Source organism: Leucoraja erinacea, unplaced genomic scaffold (assembly GCF_028641065.1).
Source record: "Leucoraja erinacea ecotype New England unplaced genomic scaffold, Leri_hhj_1 Leri_176S, whole genome shotgun sequence".
In the NCBI taxonomy this organism is placed as follows: domain Eukaryota; kingdom Metazoa; phylum Chordata; class Chondrichthyes; order Rajiformes; family Rajidae; genus Leucoraja; species Leucoraja erinaceus.
In genome coordinates this window covers 31,879-58,520 of record NW_026576077.1, presented here as the reverse complement: position 1 = coordinate 58,520, position 26,642 = coordinate 31,879, and the positions used below count along the sequence as shown (strand labels likewise).

General features: G+C 50.5%; 2 protein-coding genes across 2 annotated transcripts; both read right to left on the bottom strand.

The window, feature by feature from the left end:
* Positions 1–1,701: 1,701 nt before the first annotated feature.
* Positions 1,702–14,633, bottom strand: psmb6 (proteasome 20S subunit beta 6). Its single transcript, XM_055666035.1, has 6 exons — positions 14,476–14,633; positions 12,673–12,740; positions 11,438–11,569; positions 10,349–10,478; positions 3,916–4,060; positions 1,702–1,991 (listed from the first exon to the last, which is right to left on the bottom strand). Exons 1-6 carry the CDS (start codon positions 14,572–14,574, stop codon positions 1,864–1,866), a joined length of 702 nt encoding a protein of 233 aa, XP_055522010.1. The 5' UTR covers positions 14,575–14,633; the 3' UTR covers positions 1,702–1,863.
* Positions 14,634–16,891: 2,258 nt separating this feature from the next.
* Positions 16,892–26,614, bottom strand: LOC129716168 (ceramide-1-phosphate transfer protein-like). Its single transcript, XM_055666045.1, has 4 exons — positions 25,816–26,614; positions 24,162–24,232; positions 21,760–21,908; positions 16,892–20,727 (listed from the first exon to the last, which is right to left on the bottom strand). Exons 1-4 carry the CDS (start codon positions 25,946–25,948, stop codon positions 20,202–20,204), a joined length of 879 nt encoding a protein of 292 aa, XP_055522020.1. The 5' UTR covers positions 25,949–26,614; the 3' UTR covers positions 16,892–20,201.
* Positions 26,615–26,642: the final 28 nt, after the last annotated feature.

Below are 26,642 nucleotides of genomic sequence, written 5' to 3'. Positions count from 1 at the left end.
ATCCTGTAGGATCTCTGGTTTTCAGGACCTAGAAACATAGACAATAGATACAGGAGTAGAGGCCATTCGGCCCTTCGAGCCTGCACCATTCGCCATTCAATATGATCATGGCTGATCATCCAACTCAGTATCCTGTACCTGCCTTCTCTCCCATACCCCCTGATCCAAATCTGAGGAAGGACATTATTGCCATAGAGGGAGTGCAGAGACGGTTCACCAGACTGATTCCTGGGATGTCAGGACTGTCTCATGAAGAAAGACTGGGATAGACTTGGTTTATACTCTCTAGAATTTAGGAGATTGAGAGGGGATCTTATAGAAACTTACAAAATTCTTAAGGGGTTGGACAGGCTAGATGCAGGAAGATTGTTCCCGATGTTGGGGAAGTCCAGGACAAGGGGTCACAGCTTAAGGATAAGGGGGAAATCCTTTAAAACCGAGATGAGAAGAACCTTTTTCACACAGAGAGTGGTGAATCTCTGGAACTCTCTGCCACAGAGGGTAGTTGAGGCCAGTTCATTGGCTATATTTAAGAGGGAGTTAGATGTGGCCCTAGTGGCTAAGGGGATCAGGGGGTATGGAGAGAAGGCAGGTACGGGATACTGAGTTGGATGATCAGCCATGATCATATTGAATGGCGGTGCAGGCTCGAAGGGCCGAATGGCCTACTCCTGCACCTAATTTTTATGTTTCTATGTTTCTATCCCTTGAGCCACAAGGGCCACATCTAACTCCCTCTTAAATATAGCCAATGAACTGGCCTCAACTACCTTCTGTGGCAGAGAGTTCCAGAGATTCACCACTCTCTGTGTGAAAAATGTTTTCCTCATCTCGGTTTTAAAGGATTTCCCCCTTATCCTTAAGCTGTGACCACTAGAAGATCCACCGGAAGGTAAAATGCCCACTAACTTTATTAAACTTCTTGAACCTGTCGCCACTCCTTCTCACCCACTTCTTTCCCTCCCTCCCGCGCTCTCTAAACGACTTAACGTGCTCTGCGGCAGCCATTTACCTTCCTCTTCATCGCGCAGACAACGCTCCTCCGCTGTCCCTGATCCCCACTGTGTGTGTGTGTGTGTGTGTGTGTGTGTTTGAGTGTGAGTGTGTGCGTGCGTGTGTTTGTGTGCGTGCATGCGTGTGTGTGTGTGCTTGTGTGTTTGAGTGTGAGTATGCGTGCATGCGTGTGTGTTTGAGTGTGAGTGTGTGTGCGCGCGCGTGCATGCGTGTGCGTGTTTGAGTGTGAGTGTGTGTATGTGTGTGCGTGTTTGAGTGTGAGTGTGTGTGTGTGCGTGTTTGAGTGTGAGTGTGTGTGTGCGTGTGTTTGAGTGTGAGTGTGCGTGTGTGTTTGAGTGTGAGTGTGTGCGTGCATGCGTGTGGTTGAGTGTGAGTGTACGCGAGTGCGCGTGTGTGTGTGTGTGTGCATGCGTGTGTTTGAGTGTGAGTGTACTACGCGTGTGTGTGTGGTCAGTAGATGCAGCTCACACTTCGGTCAAGGCTGTCCAGGCAGGTGACCAGAACCTCTGGCAACTCACGGAAACCTTGGATGGGGCGCGGGCAAGATCACCAGAGCTTTCTGTTCAGGTTTCCTAAGTGGGACAGGGGCATAAGTGGATATATGAGTGTGCAAGGAGACAAGTGGGGATACGTGAGTGTATGGGCCTTATTTAGTAGTGCAACAAAAGACGTTCTGAATAAAACAAGTTGTGAATCGGGTGATTTATTGAACACAACACTCACGCTCAGCACCGCTGGCAGTTTATTTGCCGTCTGTTTCAAGATGTTGTCTCAAGCTGGGATTGAACAGCGCTGCACACTGCAGGAGCGGAGCGTGAACCTTCAAGGCCACGGATGTAGGGCAGATCTTCACGCTAACGGGAAGCGCGGGAGCTGACCCCCGGACACAACTTTGCGTTCCACTCCCCCCTGGGTAATCGCCGCCAAGCGGACCACCCCCCCGCTCGATCCGTCACGGTCCATGGCTAACGCCAGCGCTGAAACACAAACAACATGTCACACACACACAGACACATCTAAACAGACACTCACACACACACAACGCAGACACACTCACGCTGACATCGAAACGCACACACACACATCTAAACACAGACTCACACAGCCACACACACATCTAAACACACACTCACACACAGCCACACACACACACACATCTAAACACACACATATACACAGCCACACACACATCTAAACAGACACTCACGCTGACATCGAAACGCACACACATCTAAACACACACTCACACACACACACACACAACGCAGAAACACTCACGCTGACATCGAAACGCACACTCACACATAGCCACACACATACATCTAAACACACGCACATATACACAGCCACACACACATCTAAACACAGACACTCACACACACACAAACACAGACACTCACATCTAAACTCACACACACATATACAGACATACTCACACACACATATACAGACACACTCACACACACATCTACACAGACACACCCACACACACACACATAAACACACATACACACACACACATACACAGACACACTCACACACATATACACACACAGACACACACACTTCTAAACACAGACACACTCACACACACATAAACAGACACTCACACACATCTAAACACACTCACACACACAGAAACACACACTCAAACACAGACACTCACACACACAACAAAACACACTCACACACACAGAAACACACACATCTAAACACAGACACACTCACACACACATAAACACAGACCTTCCTTCCTTCCCTCCCTCTCTCCCACCCTCCCAGCCATGGGTGACACTTTAACCCCCCACTGGGTTATGGTGGACAATCAGCAATAATGGACACCTAACCCCCCACTGCCCCCGTAACTGCGAGGGTTGACCGCAGTTTCCTCCCGGTTGTTATCAGGCAACTGAACCGACTAGAGGGCAGTCCTCACCTCCCAGCGACGTCATTGGAGATCCTCGGACTATAGAGTCATAGCCAACATGGACACTTGCCCACACCGGACAACATGTCCCAGCAACACTAGTCCCACCTGCCTGCGCTTGGTCCATATCCCTCCATACCTGTCCTATCCATGTACCTGTCCAACTGTTTCTTAAATGTTGGGAGAGTCCCAGCCTCAACTACCTCATCTGGCAGCTCGTTCCATACACCCACCACCCTTTGTGTGGAAAAGGTACCCCTCAGATTCCCATTAAATCTTTTCCCCTTCACCTTGAACCTGTGTCCTCTGGCCCTCAATTCCCCTACTCTGGGCAAGGGACTCTGTGCATCTGCCCGATCTATTCCCCTGCTCTGGGGAAGAGACTCTGTGCATCTGCCCGATCTATTCACCTACTCTGGGGCAGAGACTCTGTGCATCTGCCCGATCTATTCCCCTGCTCTGGGGAAGACACTCTGTGTGTCTACTTGATCTATTCACCTACTCTGGGCAAGAGACTCTGTGCATCTGCCCGATCTATTCACATACTATGGGGAAGAGACTCTGTGCATCTACCTGATCTATTCACCTACTCTGGGGAAGAGACTGTGTGTCTACCTGATCTATTCACCTACTCTGGGCAAGAGACTCTGTGCATCTACCCGATCTATTCCCCTCAGATTCAGATTCAATTTTAATTGTCATTGTTAGTGTACAGTACAGAGACAACGAAATGCATCCCCTACTCTGGGGAAGAGACTCTGTGTGTCTACCCGATCTATTCCCCTACTCTGGGGAGGAGACTCTGTGCATCTGCCCGATCTATTCCCCTACTCTGGGGAAGAGACTCTGTGCATCTACCCGATCTACTCCTCTCATGATTTTGTACATGGCGAGTGTGAAACTCGTGTTGGGATCACTCGCACTGATTTGATCTTGGAGTAAGTATCTGGAAGGGACATTCTGTCCACACTTACCTCTCATTGTAAAGTCCAAACACTCATCCTTTGTCATCCCCGGCTTGTAGCTGGAGTCAACATAACCATAGATGTAGGTGCTTCCCGAGCCACCAATGGAGAAGGGCTGCCGTACCATCATGCCGCCCATCGGGACTGTGTACACCTGGAATCACACACACAATGCTAACTAACACAACGCAGGAAGCAACTGCACACGCTGCTTTCAACCAAAGAGCTGGAGTAGCTCGGCAGGACAGGCAGTCTGAAGAAGGGTCTCGACCCGAAACGTCACCCATTGATGCTGCCAGTTACTCCAGCATTTGTGTCTCTCCAACTGTGTTGCCTGACGCTGTGTCACTCTGTGACTCTACGAGATGGACACATGGAATCGCAGGGAATAGAGGGATATGGATCAAGTACAGGCAGATGGGATCAGTTTGTCTAGCACGGACATTGTGGGCCGAAGGGCCTGTCCCTGTGCTGCTGCTGTTCCAAGTCAACACCTACTGGAATGTATTTGTGCAGATAACTGACAATACTGAGTAAATTCACACCAATCTCCCACCTTCTGGGGGAGGGGTCACCCTGGGGGGGGGTGAAGTGGGAACGCCGGCACCAGCTGATCCCATACTCAGGAGACAAAACCATGACCTGTGATTCTGACACCACAGAGCTGTGGCCCCATCAAATGGGCAAGTGCAAGGCACACGTTGCCACCTCCCTGATACTTGTAGGTTGGGGATTTCTCAACGCTTCTGTGACAATGAGCTGTGGGATCAGCGCAGGAGCTGGGGGCAGATTTACGTTGCAAACCTGGGAAAGTGTCAATAGTTTAATAGTGCTTTAATTGGAACCTAAGCAACATTTTGCATAAATGATACATGCGGAAGCCATTATTCAAAGTCCGCACTGCATAAAGAACTGTTTAGCAATTTGGACTAAATAACCCGAGTCAGGAAAATCCATCCAGATTGTACAAAAGAAGATAGACACAAAAAGCTGGAGTAACTCAGAGGGTCAGGCAGCATCTCTGGAGAGAAGGAATGGGTGACGTTTCGGGTCGAGGCCCTTCTTCAGATTAATGGATCTTCTATAAAAAACGTTTTTTCTACCTGCCTCAGTTTGCTCAACTTTCACAGGCCAGTTAGCAAACAAAACTTTGCAGATATGTAAATTAATATTTTCATCAAGAGGTTTCCTGCCATTTCTGCTAAACTTCTGCAGAAAAAGGATAGGTCTTTACTTTACTGAAAGCATTGGAAACAAGATCTTCGACAACCCACATGGTCACAGGGAGAACACACACACACACATGAACACACACACGAACACACACACACACACACACACACACACGAACACACACACACGAACACACACACACACGAACACACACACACACACACAGCAACCTAGATTAGGGTCGAGTCTGGGTCTCTGGTGCTGTGAAGCAGCAGCTCCACCCGCTGCGCCACGGTGCCGGTCTAACACGTGTATGTGGTACATAGAAATGGATAGGTACAGATGATAGAGAAGACAGATGGTGTATGGGAAGAGAGGGAGAGAGAGAGAGAAACAGACAACAGAGGAATTGATCTCAGCGCCCCAGACCCTGAGAGTTTGTGAAATGTCCCTTCAACTCGAACCCCTTTGATCTGCAACACCTTGCCCACTTCAATGCAAGGCCCTGTGAATGGGGGAGTGAGAGAGAGTGTGGGCTATTAATGTCTGTAGCTCTCCCATGCCGACACCTCTGTGTGCAAGTGTGCTGGGAACCAGTCCCTGCAAGGTTCAAGCCCAGGATTCCTCGACATCACTAATTAGATAGATAGACAGCCTTTATTGTCATTCAGACCGAAATTGCAGCAGTCATACATATAATACAATAAAAACAACAATAAACACATATTAACATCCACCACAGTGAGTCCACCCAGCATCTCCTCACTGTGATGGAGGCAAAAGTCTTAGGTCTGCAGTCTCTTCCCTCCTCTTCTTCCTCTGTGTTCACACAGTGTGGAATTGATGGCTTTGTGCCAAGTCCCAGAAGTGAATCAACAAACATTCATTGCAATTGCTCCACTCTTTATAATCTTCATTTCAACCGCGGGCGGCATTTATTAAATGTTATTCCCTTTCCCCTGTATCTGTACACTGTGGGCAACTTGATTGTAATCATGTTCAGTCTGAAGAAGGGTTTCAGCCCGAAACGTTGCCTATTTCCTTCGTTCCATAGATGCTGCCTCACCCGCTGAGTTTCTCCAGCACTTTTGTCTACCTTCATGTACACAGTCTTTCCGCTGACTGAGTAGAACGCGACAAAAAAAAAAGCTTTTCACTGTACCTCGGTACACATAACTGTAATAAACTAAACCATAGGTTTATCTTACCGTATCTGTGTGGGTGTGTACGTATGTGAGTGTTGTTTGTCCCCGGGTGGGGTGGGTAAGGGTAAGGGTTTTGAGAGTCGTTTACATACTGTTGTACAATTATGTCCTGACTATCACTGTCTGTTATCATTGTATGTATGTATGCACATTGCTGTCAAATTCAAAATTCAATTAAAAAGATTTAAATTAAACCATAGGTGTAATGGGAAATGCTGGAGAAACTCAGCGGGTGCAGCAGCATCTATGGAGCGAAGGAAATAGACAACGTTTCGGGCCGAAACCCTTCTTCAGTAATGGGAGAGACAGGACTCTAACCTGCTGCTGACCTTCTACCGCTCGTCCATCGAGAGCCTGCTGACATACTGCATTACAGCATGGTATGGCAGCTGCACCATGGCAGACAGGGAGAGGCTTCAGAGGGTAACCAGGACAGCGCAGAGGATCATTGGCTGCCCTCTCCCCTCCCTGATGGACATCTACACCTCCCGCTGCCTTAGCAGGGCAAAGAAGATCATCAAAGACAGCTCCCATCCTGCGTTTGGACTGTTCGACCTGCTGCCCTCTGGAAGGCGCTATAGGTGCATCAAATCCAGGACAAACAGACTCAGGAATAGTTGCTTTCCGAGAATTATATCTACCATAAATTCAAATTCACACATGCACTGACTACACCGCCCAACACGGACTTCCATCTGTATATATGTATATATGATATATGTATATATGTCCCCCCCCCCCCCCCCCCCCATCTCCCTTCTGTTTTTTTTTCTGTTTCTTGTTTGTTGTGCTAAATTGTATGTATGCACTGAGCACGAGCAGCTTTCAGTTTCACTGTACATGTATAGTGACAATAAATGGCATATCTATATCTAGGACTGGAGGGCACAGCCACAGAATAAAAGGACGTATTGTTAGAAAGGGGAGGATGAGGACGAGGAGGAATTTCTTTAGCCAGAGGTTGTTGAATCTGTGGATTGTCGCACGCGTCTTTAGGTATTTTTAAAGTGGACAATGAGGTTATTTTGGCAAGGGGCCATTACAGGTTACAGAAAGAGCTAATAAATCACCCTCTGGCTGATTGTCCATGCTGTGTGTACTGTGGGGCGTTGTAGAAACATAGACAATAGGTGCAGGAGTAGAGGTCATTCGGCCCTTCGAGCCTGCAATGCCATTCAATATGATCATGGCTGATCATCCAACTCAGTATCCCATCCCTGCCTTCTCTCCATACCCCCTGATCTCTTTAGCCACAAGGGCCACATCTAACTCCCTCTTAAATATAGCCAATGAACTGTGTGGCTTCAACTACCTTCTGTGGCAGAGAATTCCACAGATTCACCACTCTCTGTGTGTGAAAAAAAATGTTTTTCTCATCTCGGTCCTAAAAGATTTCCCCCTTATCCTTAAATTGTTCTGGACTTCACCAACATCGTGAATAATCTTCCTGCATCTAGCCTGTCCAACCCCTTAAGGATTTTGTAAGTTTCTATGAGATCCCCCCTCAATCTTTTAAATTCTAGTGAGTACAAGCCGAGTAGGCTGATACAAGACCACAACACCTCGTTAGTTTGTTTTACAACATATGAGAAGTATTTAAAATGATCAGAGGCAAAGAATGGGTCAGAAGTGAGGCCCATTGTCCCAGGGTGCACGTGGCACAGCTCGAAGGTGAGACGGGGGAAAGTTGTGCTGCAATGAGTGGTGGGAGCCTGGAACGTGGTGCCAGAGATGAAGGCAGATTGTACAGGTAACCCCGGCATTCCCTCTCTCTCCATCCCTCCCCCACCCAAGTCACACCAGGTTCCCATTCTCACTTAGCCCACAGCTAACAATGGCCTGTTTCCTTCATCATCATTGCTTTTCTGCATATCTTTCATTCATCAGCCCTATATGTCTCGTTTCCCATTCTCCTGACTCTTCTGAAGAAGGGTGTCGACCCAAAACGTCACCCATTCCTTCTCTCCAGAGATGCTGCCTGTCCCGCTGAGTTACTCCAGCATTCTGTGTCTATCCTGTTTCAGGATATATGACAACTCTCTCTGTGTCTCTCTCCATATCCACGTTCTGTGGGAGGGGCAGGGTTAGTCACCATGGGGGGGGGGTGTGAATGCCGGCACAACTGTTTCAGTCACCAGGTGATCCGATACTCAGGAGACAAACCATGACCTGTGGTTCTAACACCACTGAGCTGTGGCCCCATCAAATGGACAAGCGCAAGGCACAAGTTGCCACCTCCCTGATACTTTTAGGTTGGGAATTTCTCAACGATTCTGTGACAATGAACCGTGGGATGAGTGCGGGAGCTGGGGGCAGATTTATGTTGTAAACCCTGGGAAAGTATCACGCAGTGTTGAGCAAAGAGCTGCATCTCAGACCAAGATAATGATTCACACACTGTATGTTTCCCACCACCGTGGAACCAGTTACTGGATTCCCTTTTGTTAAAGACACATTGATATGTGTAGGGCGGCACTGTGGCGCAGGGGTAGAGTGGCTGCCCGACAGTGCTGGAGACCCGGGTTCGATCCCGACTACGGGTGCTGTCTGTACGGGGTTTGTACCTTCTCCCCGTGGGTTTTCTCCGAGTGCTTCGGTTTTCTCCTGCCGCAGACCCTGTATCTCCAAACTAAAACCAAATACAATGAAGGAGCTGGCAGATTTACAAATGGGAGCTCACACATTCATCCTCGAAGCCAAGTGCAAGATATGTGCGAGTAAGGATGAATGAGCCTGGATATCGAGAGGAATGTAGGCGCCCGCCAGGGCAAAGGGAAACATCGGCCAGGTACCGGGAGCTGGGATCAGATGCATCCCTGGAGGAGTTTAGTGAACACAAACATACTTAAAGAAACCAGACTGGTGAAAAATGTGGTGAGGGATGGATAAGATTAAGGAGAATCCAAAAGCATTTTATACATACATTAATGGAAAATGATGAACTAGAGAGAGATAGGGCCACCCAGAATGCAAAGCCGTCATCTATAGGAGCGGCAGGTGATGGGCAAGATCTACACGGAGTATTTCTCCTCTGTTTTACCATGAAGACTGGAGACCAACAGAAAAAGAAGAAGGAACTGTAGGTGCAGGTTTACGCCGAAGATCGACTCAAAATGTTGGGGTAACTCTGCGAGACAGGCGGCATCTCTGGAGAGAAGGAATGGGTGACGTTTCGGGTCATCTGAAGAAAGGTCTTGACCCAAAACGTCGCCCATTCCTTCTCTCCAGAGATGCTGCCTGACCCGCTGAGTTACTCCAGCACTCTGTGAAACTTCACCTATCCATGTTCTCCACAGATGCTGCCTGGCCCACTGAGTTACTCCAGCACTCTGTGAAACGTCATCTATCCATGTTCTCCACAGATGCTGCCTGACCCGCTGAGTTAATCCAGCACTCTGTGAAACGTCACCTATCCATGTTCTCCACAGATGCTGCCTGACCCGCTGAGTTACTCCAGCACTCTGTGAAACGTCACCTATCCATGTTCTCCACAGATGCTGCCTGACCCACTGAGGTACTCCAGCACTCTGTGAAACGTCACCTATCCATGTTCTCCACAGAAGCTGCCTGACCCGCTGAGTTACTCCAGCACTCTGTGAAACGTCACCTATCCATGTTCTCCACAGATGCTGCCTGACCCGCTGAGTTATGGTGCAGCAGCATCTATGGAGCGAAGGAAATAGGCAACGTTTCGGGCCGAAATCCTTCTGGAAATAGGCAACGTTTCGGGCCGAAACCCGGAAGGGTTTCAGCCCAAAACGTTGCCTATTTCCTTAGCTCCATAGATGCTGCCTGACCCACTGAGTTACTCCAGCACTCTGTGAAACGTCACCTATCCATGTTCTCCACAGATGCTGCCTGACCCGCTGAGTTACTCCAGCACTCTGTGTCTTTAAACAGAAAACGAGTGACAACTTGGGCCTCAGATGCTAAATAATGGCACTGTGAGGTGGAAGAAATAAAATATTACTTTATTCTCCCGTCCCGTCTGACTGAGGAATCTTAAGTTTGGGAAACCAAGAGCCAGCCTCTGGTCCCAGAAGTTAAATCGACAAAATCTTTACCTGTCCACCATTTCTTTGATCCCAACCGGCAACAATGATCCCCGCCATTAGCTCCTCCCGGTATTTGTAACACATGTCTTTGAACAAATTGGCAGCCGTCTGCACCAGTGGAAGTTCATCAAGTTCAATGCTGTGAAGAAAGGAAGTATTTAGTTTTTAGTTTCAGCGACACAGCGCAGAAACAGGCCCTTCGGCCCACCGAGTCTGTGCCGACAACAATTAGCCCGTACACTAGTTCTATCCTACGCACTCGGGACAATTTAGAGGCTTATTACCCTACAAACCCACACATCTTTGGAGTGTGGGTGCAAACCAGAGCACCTGGAGAAGGTTAAAAACTCTGTATCGACAGTACCCGTAGTCAGGATCAAACCTGGGTCTCTAGCGCTCTAAGCGCTGCGCCACCGTGCCATGCCGGCATCAGGGATTGGGGATGGCTGGGATCATTGTAACATCACAACCAAACTGGCAGCGAGCGGAAAAGGAACAGAAGAGATTGTGTCGGAAACAGAGAAGTCAGTCTGTTTCTGGGGCATCTTGGTCAGCTGGGTCTTGGTCAAGTGAGGCCAAAGGGCCTGATTCCACTCTGTGTGACTCCATATATTCCGGCCTCACTCATCAACCCTTTAAATACGGCCACATTTATTATTCTCACATGTTTCGGGGAAAGCTTTTTGATCTGTTGTGTGCTACCCACTCAGCAAAAAGACTATATGTGTTTACAACCAAGCTGTCCACAGGTACTCTCTCTTGAAAACATCCAGTGAATTGGCCTCCACTGCCTTCTGTGGCAGAGAATTCCACAGATTCACAACTCTCTGGGTGAAAACGTTTTTCCTCATCTCAGTCCTAAATGGCCGACTCCTTATTCTTAAACTGTGTGACCCCTGGTTCTGGACTCTTCCCCCCAACATCGGGGACTTGTTTCCTGCATCTAGCCTGTCCAATCCCTTAAGAATTTTATATGTTTCTATAAGAACCCCTCTCATCCTTCTGAATTCCAGTGAATACGAGCCCAGTCGACACATTCTTTCATCATGTGACAGATGCTGAGCAGGAGTGTGTTTGTTGCCGTGGTGATGAACACACCTGTGGAAGCCGAGTTGGTAGGTGACCGCGTCAGCAATGGCCTGGGTATCAGCCGCTGAGCCTGATCGACAGCAGAAGATCAGGTCGTGAATAGGAGTCAGTTTATCCGTCACCCTGTTCGCAATGTACGATCTGCAAACATGAACAAGATCCCATGTCAAAAGCGGCAGAGAAAGAGACAGAGAGACACACACACACACACGATATCCTTACAATTAGATAGACACGAAATGCTGGAGTAACTCAGCGGGACAGGCAGCATTTCTGGAAAGGAATGGGTGACGTTTCGGGTCGAGACCCTTCTTCAGACGTATGAGATATGACACAGGAGGAATACAGATCATGTACAGGCAGACGAGATTAATCTACAGGATTAATAGAAACATAGAAATTAGGTGCAGGAGTAGGCCATTCGGCCCTTCGAGCCTGCCATTCAATATGATCATGGCTGATCATCCAACTCAGTATCCCGTACCTGCCTTCTCTCCATACCCCCTGATCCCCTTAGCCACAAGATCCACATCTAACTCCCTCTTAAATATAGCCAATGAACTGGCCTCAATTACCCTCTGTGGCAGAGAGTTCCAGAGATTCACCACTCTCTGTGTGAAAAAAGTTCTTCTCATCTCGGTTTTAATCTGTGTGAAAAAAGTTCTTCTCATCTTTGTTTTAACCGGTTCAGAATATAGATCATGTACAGGCAGATGAGATTAATCTAGGATAAATCTACCATGGCAACATGCTATAAACAACAGCACATAAGGTCATAAGTCATAGGAGTAGAATTAGGTCATTCAGCCCATCAAGTCTACTCCACCATTCAATCACAGCTGATCTATCTCTCTCTCCCTCCTAACCCCATTCTCCTGCCTTCTCCCCATATCCCCGGACACCCGTACTGATCAAGAATCTGTCTATTTCTGCCTTAAATATATCCACTGACAGTCTCCACAGCCGTCTGTGACAATGAATTCCACAGATTCACCGCCCTCAAACTAATGAAATTCCTCCTCATCTCTTTCTTAAATGAACGTCCTTTAATTCTGAGGCTGTGCCCTCTGGTCCTAGACTCTCCCACTAGATAAAACATCCTCTCCACATCCACTCTATCCAGGCCTTTCACTATTCGAAACATATCTGAAACAGCTAAAGGTGACAGTGTGCATCAATGTAGTTTCTATATTTACCGGACTTATTCTTTTACTACAAACAATTGTTGAAAATGACAGCCTTACCCGGTTGTGGTCCTTGAATCTGCACCAATCACTACCCCACCATCAAACTCCACCGCCATAATAGTAGTCTGGGTCAAAAGAAAATGGGATTTACAAATGAAAACACACATGATGTTCACGGAGGTAAACTAAACATTAAAACCAAACACAGTCATTGATCACAGTAATGTTAATTTGCAGAGAATCAGAAACTTGTAGGTAAACACAAAATGCTGGAGTAACTCAGCGGGACAGGCAGCATCTGTGGGGAGAAGGAACGGTTGACGTTTCGGGTCGACACTCTTCTTCAGACGTCACCCATTCCCTCTCTCCAGAGATGCTGCCTGTCACGCTGAGTTGCTCCAGCATTTTGTGTTTATTTTCGGTTTAAACCAACAGTGAGGGTGGGTGGGAGCTGGATAGTGAGGGAGCGTGGGTCAGGGACGGTGTGGGTCAGGGGCAATGTGTGGAGACGGGCAATGTGTGGACGGTGAGGGTGGGTGGGTGGGGGACGGTGAGGGAGGGTGGGGGTGTGGCCAGGGTGGGAAGGGGATGGTAAGGGTCAGGGAGAGCAGAGATGGACATTGCGTTATGATGAGGGTGGGTGAAGGTGGTGTGGGGTGGGGCGAGCGAGGGTGAGCAGAGACGGGCAGTGAGTGACGGCGAGGGTGGGGACGTCCTGTGTGGGAGGGGGATAGAAAGGGTCAGGAGGAGCAGAGATGGGCAGTGTGTTGGGACAGGAAGGATGGGAGTGAGTGAGGGAGTGTGTGAGTGAGTGAGTGTGAGGGAGTGAGTGAGTGAGCAGAGATGGGCTGTGTGTTGGGGGCAGGGAGGGAGTGAGTGAGTGAGTGAGTGAGTGAGTGAGGGAGTAAGTGAGTGAGTGAGTGAGTGTGAGGGAGTGAGTGAGTGAGCAGAGATGGGCTGTGTGTTGGGGGCAGGGAGGGAGTGAGTGAGTGTGGGAGCGAGTGAGTGTGGGAGTCAGTGTGTGTGAGTGAGGGAGTGTGGGAGTCAGTGTGAGTGTGAGTGAGGGAGTGAGTGAGTGAGGGAGTGAGTGAGGGAGTGAGTGAGTGAGTGAGTGAGGGAGTGAGTGAGTGAGTGAGTGAGTGAGTGAGTGAGTGAGTGAGTGAGGGAGGGAGTGAGTGAGTGAGTGAGTGAGTGAGTGAGTGAGTGAGTGTGGGAGTGAGTGAGGGTGGGAGTGAGTGAGTGTGGTAGTGAGTGTGTGAGTGAGTGAGTGAGTGAGTGAGTGAGTGAGGCAGCGAGTGAGTGAGGGAGTGAGTGAGTGTGGGAGTGTGTGAGTGAGTGAGTGAGTGAGTGAGTGGGGAGTGAGTGAGTGTGTGAGTGTGGGAGTGAGTGTGGGAGTGAGTGAGTGGTAGTGAGACAGTGAGTGAGACAGGGTGTGTGTGTGTGAGTGAGGGAGACAGGGAGTGTGGGAGTGAGTGAGGGAGGACAGGGAGTGTGAGTGAGCAGAGACGGGCTGTGTGTTGGGGGCAGGGAGGGAGTGGGGAGTGAGTGAGTGTGGGAGTGAGTGAGCAGAGACGGGCCGTGTGTGATGTTGGGCCCAGGTGAGGGAGCAGCGGGTGAAGAGGCCTCTCTTTCGTTGTCTCTGTACTGTACACTGACAATGACAATAAATTGAATCATTTCATTTTTTCATTTTTTCTCTCCTCCTCCCCCTCTCCCCTCTCCCCCCAACCCCTCCCCTCCCCCCCCCCCCCCCCCCCACCCCCCCCCCCCCCCCCACACCCCCCCCCCCCCACCCTCTCTCCCCCCTCTCTCCACCCCCACCACCCCCCCCCCCCCCGTCCCCGGGCCCCACTCACTCACCCCGGTGCTGACTTCCTCACACATCCAGTCGGGGTGGCGGTTGGAGCAGCAGCGCGAGCCGCCATCAATCCGCCCCATCATGGGCATCACCGCCGCCATCTTACACCCGCCACAGGGAATGAATGCCGGGACGTTGGAGGACCGGCGGGCTGGGAGGACTGGCGCTGGAGGACCTGCGCTGGAAGACCGGCGCTGGGAGGACCGGCGCTGGGAGGACCGGCTCTGGGAGGACCGGCGCGGGAGGACCGGCGCTGGGAGGACCGGCGCTGGGAGGACCGGCGCTGGGAGGACCGGCGCGGGAGGACCGGCGCTGGGAGGACCGGCGCGGGAGGACCGGCGCGGCAGGACCGGTTGCCATGGAGACCAAAGATCTTATAGCGGAGCAAGATAGGCTACTCCTGCTAAATGCAATGGACTGACGTGTAGTACGCTATGGAGAGGATCATGGGCATTTTCCACGCCCATTTTAGCAACCTGAGCCTACCTAACCCGACCCGACTCGCACTGTAATCAATGTTGCGGGGCAACACTTTGTGTGGGTCAGATTCATAAATCTGTCAGTTCAAACTTCGTGTCAAGAATAAAATTTGATTCTGGTAATTGTCTATTTTAATGTTTTTTAAATCATTTCTTTTTAAATGGCTCACAAACAGTGTTTGAGTTGATTTTGTAGTAACCGGAACCGACCCGACTTGCAGGGTGATTGATAGGGGGGACTTTTTGTGCGTGATATAGGGTTAGATTCATAATTCAATTAGTTCATAATTCTGTTGATTCTTGTTAAAGAATAAAATGTTTATAAACACACATACATGAAAATTATATAAATGTATATAACACACACAATTATATTTCTTCTAAACCAATAATGAACTTTATTTCAGACTAGACAAGGGACATTAAATAAGAAACATTGTAAATAAGAAACATTGTCTTGGGGCACTCTGTCTCCCCGCTGCCCCGCACTCTGTCTCCCCGCTGCCCCGGGCCCCGCACTCTCTCTCCCCGCTGCCCCGGGCCCCGCACTCTCTCTCCCCGCTGCCCCGGGCCCCGCACTCTGTCTCCCCGCTGCCCCGGGCCCCACACTCTCTCTCCCCGCTGCCCCGGGCCCCGCACTCCCTCTCCCCGCTGCCCCGGGCCCCGCACTCCTTCTCCCCGCTGCCCCGGGCCCCACACTCCTTCTCCCCGCTGCCCCGGGCTCTCTTTCCCCGCTGCCCCGGGCCCCGCACTCCCTCTCCCCGCTGCCCCGGGCCCCGCACTCCTTCTCCCCGCTGCCCCGGGCCCCGCACTCCTTCTCCCCGCTGCCCCGCACTCCCTCTCTCCCCGCTGCCCCGGGCCCCGCACTCCTTCTCCCCGCTGCCCCGGGCCCCGCACTCCTTCTCCCCGCTGCCCCGGGCCCCGCACTCCTTCTCCCCGCTGCCCCGGGCCCCGCACTCCCTCTCCCCGCTGCCCCGGGCCCCGCACTCCTTCTCCCCGCTGCCCCGGGCCCCGCACTCCTTCTCCCCGCTGCCCCGGGCCCCGCACTCCTTCTCCCCGCTGCCCCGGGCCCCGCACTCCTTCTCCCCGCTGCCCCGGGTCCCGCACTCTCTCTCCCCGCTGCCCCGGGCCCCGCACTCTATCTCCACGCTGCCCCCGGCCCCGCACTCTCTCTGCCCCGGGCCCCGCACTCTCTCTCCCCGCTGCCCCGGGCCCCGCACTCTCTCTCCCCCTCTGCCCCGGGCCCCACGCTCCCTCTCCCCGCTGCCCCGGACCCCACACTCTCTCTCCCCACTGCCCCGGGCCCCACGCTCCCTCTCCCCGCTGCCCCGGGCCCCGCACTCTTTCTCCCCGCTGCCCCGGGCCCCGCACTCCATCTCCCCGCTGCCCCGGGCCCCGCACTCTTTCTCCCCGCTGCCCCGGGCCCCGCACTCTCTCTCCCCGCTGCCCCGGGCCCCGCACTCTCTCTCCCCGCTGCCCCGGGCCCCGCACTCCTTCTCCCCGCTGCCCCGGGCCCCGCACTCTCTCTCCCCGCTGCCCCGGGCCCCGCACTCCCTCTCCCCGCTGCCCCGGGCCCCACACTCCCTCTCCCCACTGCCCCGGGTCCCGCACTCTCTCTCCCCGCTGCCCCCGGGCCCCACACTCTCTCTCCCCCGCTGCCCCGGGCCCCACACTCTCTCTCCCCTCTCTCCCCGCTGCCCCCGGGCCCCGCACTCTCTCTCCCCCCGCTGCCCCGGGCCCCCCACTCCCCCCCCCCCCTCCCCCTGCCCCCCGCACTCTCTCTCCCCGCTGCCCCGGGTCCCGCACTCATTCTCCCCGCTGCCCCGGGCCCCGCACTCCCTCTCCCCGCTGCCCCGGGTCCCGCACTCCCTCTCCCCGGGCCCCGCACTCCCTCTCCCCGCTGCCCCAGACCCCGCACTCCCACTCCCTCTCCCTTCGCTCTAAGATCTTTGATGGAGACGGTTTTAGTCCGCCATCTCATGTTGGGCACGGCCATTGTGGGCCGAAGGGCCAGTTGCTGCACCGCCCCATGTCACAGAGTCACAGAGTCACACAGCGTGGATACAGGCCCTTCGGCCCAACTTGCCCATACTGGCCCATCTACACTAGTCCCACCTGCCCACATTCGGTCCATATCCGTTTGGTGCAGGCTCGAAGGGCCGAATGGCCTACTCCTGCACCTAATTTCCATGTTCTATCCCTCCACACATCCTGTCCGATCCATGTTCCTGTGTTTAAGGGGGAACTGCAGATGCTGGAAGATCGAAGGTACACAAAAGTGCTGGAGGAACTCCGCGGGTGCAGCAGCATCTATGGAGCGAAGGAGATAGGCAACGTTTCGGGCCGAAACCCTTCTTCAGACCTGTACCTGTCCAACTGTTTCTTAAACGATGGGACACTACCAGCCTCAACCATCTCCTCCGGCAGCTCGTTCCATACACCCACTGTGTGGAAAAGTTACCCCTCAGATTCCTATTAAATCTTTTCCCCTTTTCCTTGAACCTATGTCCTCTGATCCTCGATTCCCTTACTCTGGGCAAGAGACACTGTGCATCTACCTGATCTATTCCTCTCATGATTTTATACATCTCTATAAGATATCCCCTCATCCTCTTGCGCTCCAAAGAATAGAGTCCCAGCCTGCTCAACCTTGCCCTGTAGCTTCGACACTTCTTCTGCACCCTGTCCGGATTAACAACACGTTGTATGTAATAAGATGATGAATGAGCACCAGCCCGTTGCACAGCCTTTTCCTCAGTTGGCTCCACAATGATTGGTCTTAAACAAACTTAAAATATATGACTTCACACACAGGTACGTTGCAAATGGATCGGCATGGTGGTGCAGCGGGTAGAGCTGCTGCCACACAGCGCCAGAGACCCAGGTTCAATCCCAATCGCAAAAACTAAAAACTAAATACTTCCTTTCTTCACAGCATTGAACTTGATGAACTTCCGCTGGTGCAGACGGCTGCCAATTTGTTCAGAGACATGTGTTACAAGTACCGGGAGGAGCTGATGTCGGGAATCATTGTTGCTGGTCGGGATGAAAGAAATGGTGGACAGGTAAAGATTTTGTCAATTTAATTCCTGGGACCAGAGGCTGGCTCTTGGTTTCCCAAATTTTGACAAGATTCCTGTCAGATGGGACGGGAGACTAAAGTAATATTTTATTCCTTCCACCTCAAGGCATTCTTATTTATTTAATTGGCTCCTGTAAATTGTCCCTCATGTGTAGGATAGAACTATCCTACACATGAGATTGTTGGTCTGCGTTGTCTCTGTGGGTCGAAGGTCATAAAGTCATTAGTGATAGTAGAATTTGGCCATTCGGCCCTTCAAGTCTACTCTGCCATTCAATCATGGCTGATATATCTCTCCCTCGTAACCCCATTCTTCTGCCTTCTCCCTATAACCTCTGACACCTGTATTAATCAAAAATCAATCTATCCTCTCTTAAAAATATCCACTGATGTGGCCTCCATTACTTTCTGTGCAAAGAATTCCACGGAATCACCACCCTCTGACTAAAGAAATGTTTCCTCATCTCCTTGATTCTCCCACTAATGGAAACATCCTCTCCACATCCACTCTATCCAGGCCTTTCACTATTCAGTAAGTTTCAAGGAGGTCCCCCCTCATTCTTTCAAACTCCAGCGGGTACAGCCGACAAACGCTCATCATAGGTTAACTCACTCATTCCTGGTGCTAGTATGAACGGGTGATGGCTGGTCTGAGCAGACTCAATGGGCCGAAGGGCCTGTTTCCATGCCGAATCTCTCAAACTAAATTAAATTAAACTCTGGTTCCCTGCTCCTTACCGATCCACCAGCCTTAACCTTGAGAGAGGCGCCATATAAATGCATTTTATTGTTACTAATTGTTGATATCGCCTAATGAAACAAATGTGGAATCAGCCAATAGTAAGTATACGCGTTTACTCCGATTACACCATTTTGCTGCTACTCTGCCCCCCCCCCCCCCGAATTGGACAATTGTTTTGTACTTAAACATGTTTATTGCAATTTATAGAGGTGGCACGGCGGGTAGAGCTGCTGCCTCACAGCGCCAGGGACCCAGATCCAACACTGGCTACGGGTGCTGTCTGTGTGGAGTTTGTACGTTCTTCCTGTGACCGTGGGGGATTTCTCTGGGTGCTCAGGTTTCCTCCAAAATCGTGCAACTTTGTAGGTTAAATGGCTTCTGCAAACTGGCCCCCGTGTGTAGGGAGTGCTTGGCAAAGTGGGATAACATAGATGATGTTGAGAGAGTTAGATCTAGCTGTTAGGGTTAACGGAATCAAGGGATATAGGGAGAAAGCAGGAACTGGGATACTGATTGTGGATGATCAGCCATGATCATATTGAATGACAGTGCTGGCTCAAAGGGCCGAATGGCCTACTCCTGCGCCTATTTTCTATTTTTCTATGTTTCTAACCAGTACGAACGGGTGATTGTTGGTCGACACAGACACTGTGGACTGAAGGATACATTCTGCGATGTATCTAAACTAAACTAAAGTTCAAGTTAATGAGTGCTATGATTGCTGCTGATTCCCCTTCTCATGAAGAAACATTTAGACAGGTACATGGATAGGATATGTTTGGAGGGATTTGGGCCAAATGCAGGCAGGTGGGACTAATGTTTCCACTAGTGGGGGAGTCCAGGACTAGAGGACACAGCCTTAGAATTAAAGGACGTTCTTTTAAAAGGAGACGAGGAGAAATTTATTTATTCATAGGGGGGTGAATCTGTGGAATTCACTGCCACAGAAGGCTGTGAAGTTCATGTCAATTGATATTTTTAAGGCAGGGATAGATAGATTCTTGATTAGTATGGGTCAGAGGTTATGGGGCGAAGGCAGGAGAATGGGGTTAGGAGGGAGAGATAGATCAGCCATGATTGAATGGCGGAGTAGACTTGATGGGCTGAATGGCTAATTCTGATCCTATCACTTATGATCTTAGTGTAGACATAGAAAAATAGAAAATAGGTGCAGGACTAGGCCATTTGACCCTTCGAGCCAGCACCGCCATTCAATATGGTCATGGCTGTTCATTCAGAATCAATACCCCGTTCCGGCTTTCTCCCCATATCCGTTGATTCAGTTAGCCCTAATAGCTAAATCTAACTCTCTGTTGAATGCATCTAGCTGCGACATGTTGGTTAGCATGGACTGGTTGGGCTGAAGGGCCAGTTTTCACACAGTGTGACTCAATGACACTGTTGTGTTGGCGGGGCAGCTTATGACTAGGGCAGCTCGAGCATCCTGTGCTGTGCGTACAGGTGTTGCGTGATGTTGTAGACTCTCTCGATGGCGAGGACGGAACTGTGTAGCTGGGCTTTGCTTTCCACTCCGTCCCGCATACAGAGGATGTGCAGGAACTCTGCCCGTGTAGGGAGGGCCAGGAAGGCTAAGGCAGCTGCCTGCCGCACCAGCCAGCTGTGGTGCTTGCCCAGGGACCGCCAGTAAGCATCGGCACACATCTGGTACATGGAGCTGTTCTCATGGGAGGAACGCAACTGGCCAAGGAAGAGCTGCAGCCACTGCAGTGCACGGTGGAGACGCAGTAACGTTCGGCTGCCCGACTCCAGTCTTTCACCGCCAAGCTCACTGAAGTTCACCTGGTCGTTCCTCAATTCAAACTCAATCATGGACTTCACTGTGGAGTAGGCTTTCCCTGTCGCTCCATGTTGATATTGGTAGATGATCTTCATCTTATTGCTCAACTCATCCGATATAAATCCAAACACAGAGCCAAGGGCCTTCATGAATCTGGAATGTAAGCCCACAATCAGTTGACAAAACATCTGACTTTGGAGGCCAGAAGTGATAGGAACAGAATTAGGCCATTCAGCCCATCAAGTCTACTCCAGCATTCATTCATGGCTGATCTATCTCTCCCTCCCAACCCCAATTCTCCTGCCTTCTCCCCATAACCTCTGACACCCGCACTAACCAAAAATCTATCTATCCCTGTCTTAAAAATATCCATTGACTTGGCCTCCACCACCGTCTGTGGCAATGAATTCCACAGATTCACCACCCTCTGACTTAAGAAATTCCTCCTCATCTCTTTCCTAAAGGAACGTCCTTTTGCTCTGAGGCTGTGCCCTCTGGTCCTAGACTCTTCCACTAGTGGAAACATCCTCTCCACATCCACTCCATCCAGGCCTGGTTGCCCAGCTATACTAAAGATGTCAATAAAAAGGCAGAGTGCTGGAGTAACTCAGCGGGTCAGGCAGCATCTGTGGATAACATGGATAGGTGACATTTCACAGAGTGCTGGAGTAACTCAGCGGGTCAGGCAGCATCTGTGGAGAACATGGATAGGTGACGTTTCACAGAGTGCTGGAGTAACTCAGCGGGTCAGGCAGCATCTGTGGAGAACATGGATAGGTGACGTTTCACAGAGTGCTGGAGTAACTCAGCGGGTCAGGCAGCATCTGTGGAGAACATGGATAGGTGATGTTTCACAGAGTGCTGGAGTAACTCAGCGGGTCAGGCAGCATCTGTGGAGAACATGGATAGGTGACGTTTCACAGAGTGCTGGAGTAACTCAGCGGGTCAGGCAGCATCTGTGGAGAACATGGATAGGTGACGTTTCACAGAGTGCTGGAGTAACTCAGCGGGTCAGGCAGCATCTGTGGAGAACATGGATAGGTGACGTTCCGGGTCAACTCTGAAGAAGGGTCTCGACCCGAAACGAGACCCATTCCTTCTCTCCAGAGATGCTGAGTTACTCCAGCACTTTGTGTCTTATCTTCGGTTTAAACCAGCATCTGCAGTTCCTTCTTACACACTTACTTTTGGAGTTCTGTCCATCCTTCAAGGTAACTTTTCAGTGAGATATCTTCATCCTTAGTCACGCTGGCGTGGAAGGCAGCTTGGAGTCGATGAATCTGGAAATTGTTGCTGCACTGTTGAGTGGAACCCTGAGCCACAGGATTCTCCGCCTGTGAAGCAGCAATTAGCTAGATGTAGGCAGGCATGAAAGGGCAGGAGACACACTAACAAAATAGCATCAGCCCCCACAACTCATAGTCCCCTGAAACTGCAGCGATTGAGAGTAGACGATGGAAGTAAAGGAAATTGTGAGAGACATAAGAGCGGATAGAGCTGCTGCCTCACAGTGCCAGAGATACCTGGTTCGATCCTGACTACAGGTGCTGTCTGTATGGAGTTTGCATGTTCTCCCTGGGTTTTCATATACAATTCTTAAGGGATTAGACAGGCTAGTTGCAGGAAAAGTGTTCTAGATGTTGGGGGAGACCAGAACTAGGGGCCACACACACAGTTTAAGAATAAGGGGTCGGCCATTTAGGACCGAGTTGAGAAAAAACTTCTTCACCCAGAGAGTTGTGAATCTGTGGAATTCTCTGCCACAGGGGGGCAATGGAGGTCGATTCACTGGATGTTTTTAAGAGAGAGTTAGATTTAGCTCTTGGGGCTAACAGAACCAAGGGATGTGGGGAGAAAGCAGGAACGGGTACTGATTGTGGATGATCAGCCATGATTATATTGAATGTCGGTGCTGGCTCGACGGGCTGAATGGCCTACTCCTGCACCTGTTTTCTATGTTTCTATGTTTCTCTGGGTGCTCCAGTTTCATCCCATAGTCGAAAGGCGTGCAGATTTGTAGATTAATTGGCTTTGGTAAATTGTCCCTAGTGTGTGTTGGATAGAACTACTGTGCGGGATCGCTGGTCAGTGTGGACCCATGGGCCAAAGGGCCTGTTTCCACCTTGTATCTCTAAACACAACTAAAGTAACATAGATAGGGTAGATAGTCGTAAACAGTCAGAATGTTTTCCCAGGGTGGAAATAGCCAACACTAGAGGGCACAGCTACAAGATGAGAGGATGAAAGTCTAGCTTTAGTTTAGATACAGTGTGGGTCAGTGAGTTTACACCAAGACCGATCACCAGTTTACACTAGTTCTATGTTATCTCACTCTCTCATCCTATGCAAGGGCCATTTACAGAAGCCAATTAACCTACAAACCTGCACGTCTTTGGAGTGTGGGAGGAAACCGGAGCACCCGGAGAAAACCCACATGGACACAGGGAGAACGTGCAAACTCCACACAGACAACATCCAAGGTCAGGATCGAACCCGGGTCTCTGGCACTGTGGGGCAGCCACTCTACTGCTGCGTAACGGTGCCACCTATCTTTGCATGGACTTGTTCAGCTATAAAAGCCCACCATTTATTTGATTCTAAAACCAACTCAAGGGACGGAATGGCCTTGCAAAACAATCTTTGACAGATTAGTGAAGGAAGGAACTGCAGATGCTGGTTTAAACCGATGGCAGAGTTGAAATGCTGGAGTAACTCAGCTGGACAGACAGCATCTCTGGTGAGAAAGAATGGGTGACGTTTTGGGTCGAGACCTTTCACACTGATGTGGTCGGATCTTGACCCGAAAGGTCACCCATTCCTTCGCTCCAGAGATGCTGCCTGTCCCGCTGAGTTACTCCAGCAATTTGCCATAACGTGGCACGATGGCTCAGCGGTAGGACTGCTGCCTTACAGCGCTTGCAGCTCCAGAGACCCAGGGACAGAAGCTTACGGGTAATATGAGGGGGAACTTCTTTACTCAGAGAGTGGTAGCGGTGTGGAATGAGCTTCCAGTGGAAGTGGTGGAGGCAGGTTCATTGGTATTATTTAAAAATCAATTGGATAGGCATATGGATGAGAAGGGAATGGAGGGTTATGGTATGAGTGCAGGCAGGTGGGACTAAGGGGAAAAAAAATTTGTTCGGCACGGACTTGTAGGGCCGAGATGGCCTGTTTCCGTGCTGTAATTGTTATATGGTTATATGGTTATATGGTTGATCCCAACTTCAGTTGCTGTCTGTACGGAGTTTGCCCTACAGACAGCCAGGTGATGTTCTCCCCGTGACCCGAGTAGGTTTTCTCCGGGCGCTCCGGTTTACTCCCACACTCCAAAGACGTGCAGGTTTGTAGGTTGATTGGCTTGGTGTAAATGTAAATTGTCCCTAGTGTGTGTGCTAGGATAATGTTAGTGTGCGGGGATCGCTGGTCGGCACGGACCTGGTGGGCCGAAGGGCCTGTTCGCTAAACTAAACTAAACTAAAAGACTGAGTAGTGCTGTCTTATGATCCCAAACACACCAGCAGATGGGAATTTGGGGCAGAGCGTTGAGGTAACTGGGATGTGATGTTGGCAGTGGTCGGTGTTCTTACCCTGTGTTGGTGGTCATCTCTCTGGCCATCTTCATGCACTGATATCCAAGGGTTTAAAGGTGGAAACTGGGCTGTGGAAATAATTAACAGCTGAGAGTAGTTGGGCTTTGGGGCAGAAGCACAACTTTAGAGATAATCAAGTCAAGTCACACGGAACTATTGTGAAGAAGGATCTCGACCCGAAACGTCACCTATTTCATTCGCTCCATAGATGCTACCTCACCAGCTGAGTTTCTCCAGCATTTTTGTCCACCTTTAATCCCATACTATAACTTTATACTTTACATTTCTGTGGAAATCTATGAATTGTTGTTTCTACAAAACAGTAAATACTCCAGCACATTGTGCCTTTTTATGGTAAACCAGCTTCTGCAATTCCTTTTTTCTACAGTAAGCATGCCACTAAAAATGGTGGCACGGTGGTGCAGCGGGTTGTACCACTGGCTCCCAGGGCCAGAGACCTGGGTTTGATCCTGTCCACAGCTGGTGTCCATGCATGGAGTTTGCACGTTCTCCCTGTGTCCGTGTGGTGCTCCGGTTTCCTCCCACGTCCCAAAGGCGTGCGGGTTTGTAGGTTAATTGGCCCTCTGTAAAATTGCCCCCCTAGTGTGTCGTGAGTGGATGAGAAAGTGGAATAACATAGAACTATCGTGAACGGGTGATCGCTGGTCGGCACGGACACGGTGGGCCGAAGGGCCGGTTTCCGTGCTGTATCTCTAAACTAAACAAATTCCCATTCCTGTTATGGAAGATGGTCGCTCGTTCACAAACACACAATTATTGTACTCACTCACTCACATTCTTGTACTCGACACACCAGACTCGCACATTCCCGCAACTGGGATAATGGGGAGAATGGTCAGAAGAAGGGTCCCAACCCAAAACGTCAGAAGACAGATGGTCCCAACCCAAAAACGTCACCTATCCATGTTCCCACACAGCCTGATGCTGAGTTACTCCAGCACTCTGAAACCACCTACCATGACAGTTGACTCCAGCACTCTGTGAAACGTCCCCTATCCCTGTTCTCCACACATGCGACCTGACCCGCTGAGTTACTCCAGCACTCTGTGAAACCCTATCCATGTGATGCTGCCTGACCCAGTTACTCCAGCACTCTGTGAAACATCACCTATCCATGTTCTCCACAGATGCTGCCTGACCCACTGAGTTACTCTCCAGCACTCTGAAAAACGTCACCTATCCATGTTCTCCACAGATGCCACCTGACCCGCTGAGTTACTCCAGCACTCTGTGAAGGCAACGTTTCGGGCCGAAATCCTTCTGGAAATAGGCAACGTTTCGGGCCGAAACCCTTCTGGGTTTCGGCCCGAAACGTTGCCTATTTCCTTAGCTCCATAGATGCTGCCTGACCCGCTGAGTTACTCCAGCACTCTGTGAAACGTCACCTATCCATGTTCTCCACAGATGCCACCTGACCCGCTGAGTTACTCCAGCACTCTGTGAAACGTCACCTATCCATGTTCTCCACAGATGCTGCCTGACCCGCTGAGTTACTCCAGCACTGTGTGAAACGTCACCTATCCATGTTCTCCACAGATGCTGCCTGACCCGCTGAGTTACTCCAGCACTCCAGTACTCTGTGTCTGAGCCATTTCCTAAACGCTGGCCCCCCTGTACGCAAGGTACTTACAGAGGTTGGTGTTGATGAGGTAGATGAGGAGGGGGATGAGGACCACCACTCCAGCCAGCAGCAACCTCCGTGTCTTCCCCCTATTGCCCACCCTTGCTTGTTTCTTCATCAGCTGCAGTTTTCTAACAACCATCGAGATCTGCAATGACACAGATCAGCTGCCCCGTGCCATCCGAGTGTCCTCACTGATATCTGAAGCCAGAGTCCTTGTTTGGTTTTGTGAAACAAAGAATCAAATATAAACTAAAAATTCCAAAGTACAACCTCTGCTCTTGTGTCCAAAGTCCAGCAGGCTTCAGTCTTAAAAGGGAAATGGTTGTAATATGCTTTCCACCCAGAGAGTTGTGAATCTGTGAAATTCTCTGCCACAGAAGGCAGTGGAGGCCAATTCACTGGATGTTTTCAAGAGAGAGTTGTATTTAGCTTTGGGGGCTAACGGAATCAAGGGATATGGGGAAATAGCCAGTACAGGGTACTGATTCTGGATGATCAGCCATGATCATATTGAATGGAGGTGCTGGCTCGAAAAGCCGAATGGCCTCCTCCTGCACCTATTTTCTATGTTTCTATGTATATTGAAAGTCTGCAGAAGGGTCTCGACCCAAAAACGTCACCCGTTCCTTCTCTCCAGAGTTACCTAACTGAGTTAATCCGGTATTTTGTGTCTACCTTTGGAGTAAACCTGTTACTTCCCACAGAATTCTGCTCACTACCAAAAGATCCCAATACTAATACAATCATAGAGTCCAACAGCACAGAAACCGGCCCTTCGGCCCGTCATGGCCATGCTGACCCAGATCCCCCATCTATGCTGGCCCCACCTCCCT

What these genes read in the sequence shown, in the direction of transcription:
- psmb6 (XM_055666035.1), bottom strand. Translation starts at nt 14,574, where the DNA reads ATGGCGGCGGTGATGCCCATGATGGGGCGGATTGATGGCGGCTCGCGC. An exon ending in ATCAAAGAAATGGTGGACAG is followed by an intron (nt 4,061 to 10,348) that starts GTAAAGATTTTG and finishes GTGTGATTCCAG; the next exon opens with GTGTACACAGTCCCGATGGG. An exon ending in TTTGGACTTTACAATGAGAG is followed by an intron (nt 1,992 to 3,915) that starts GTAAGTGTGGAC and finishes TTTGTGTTTCAG; the next exon opens with CGCTGGCGTTAGCCATGGAC.
- LOC129716168 (XM_055666045.1), bottom strand. Translation starts at nt 25,948, where the DNA reads ATGGTTGTTAGAAAACTGCAGCTGATGAAGAAACAAGCAAGGGTGGGC. An exon ending in CCTCATCAACACCAACCTCT is followed by an intron (nt 24,233 to 25,815) that starts GTAAGTACCTTG and finishes TTATTTCCACAG; the next exon opens with CCCAGTTTCCACCTTTAAAC. An exon ending in GGATGGACAGAACTCCAAAA is followed by an intron (nt 20,728 to 21,759) that starts GTAAGTGTGTAA and finishes CTTACATTCCAG; the next exon opens with ATTCATGAAGGCCCTTGGCT.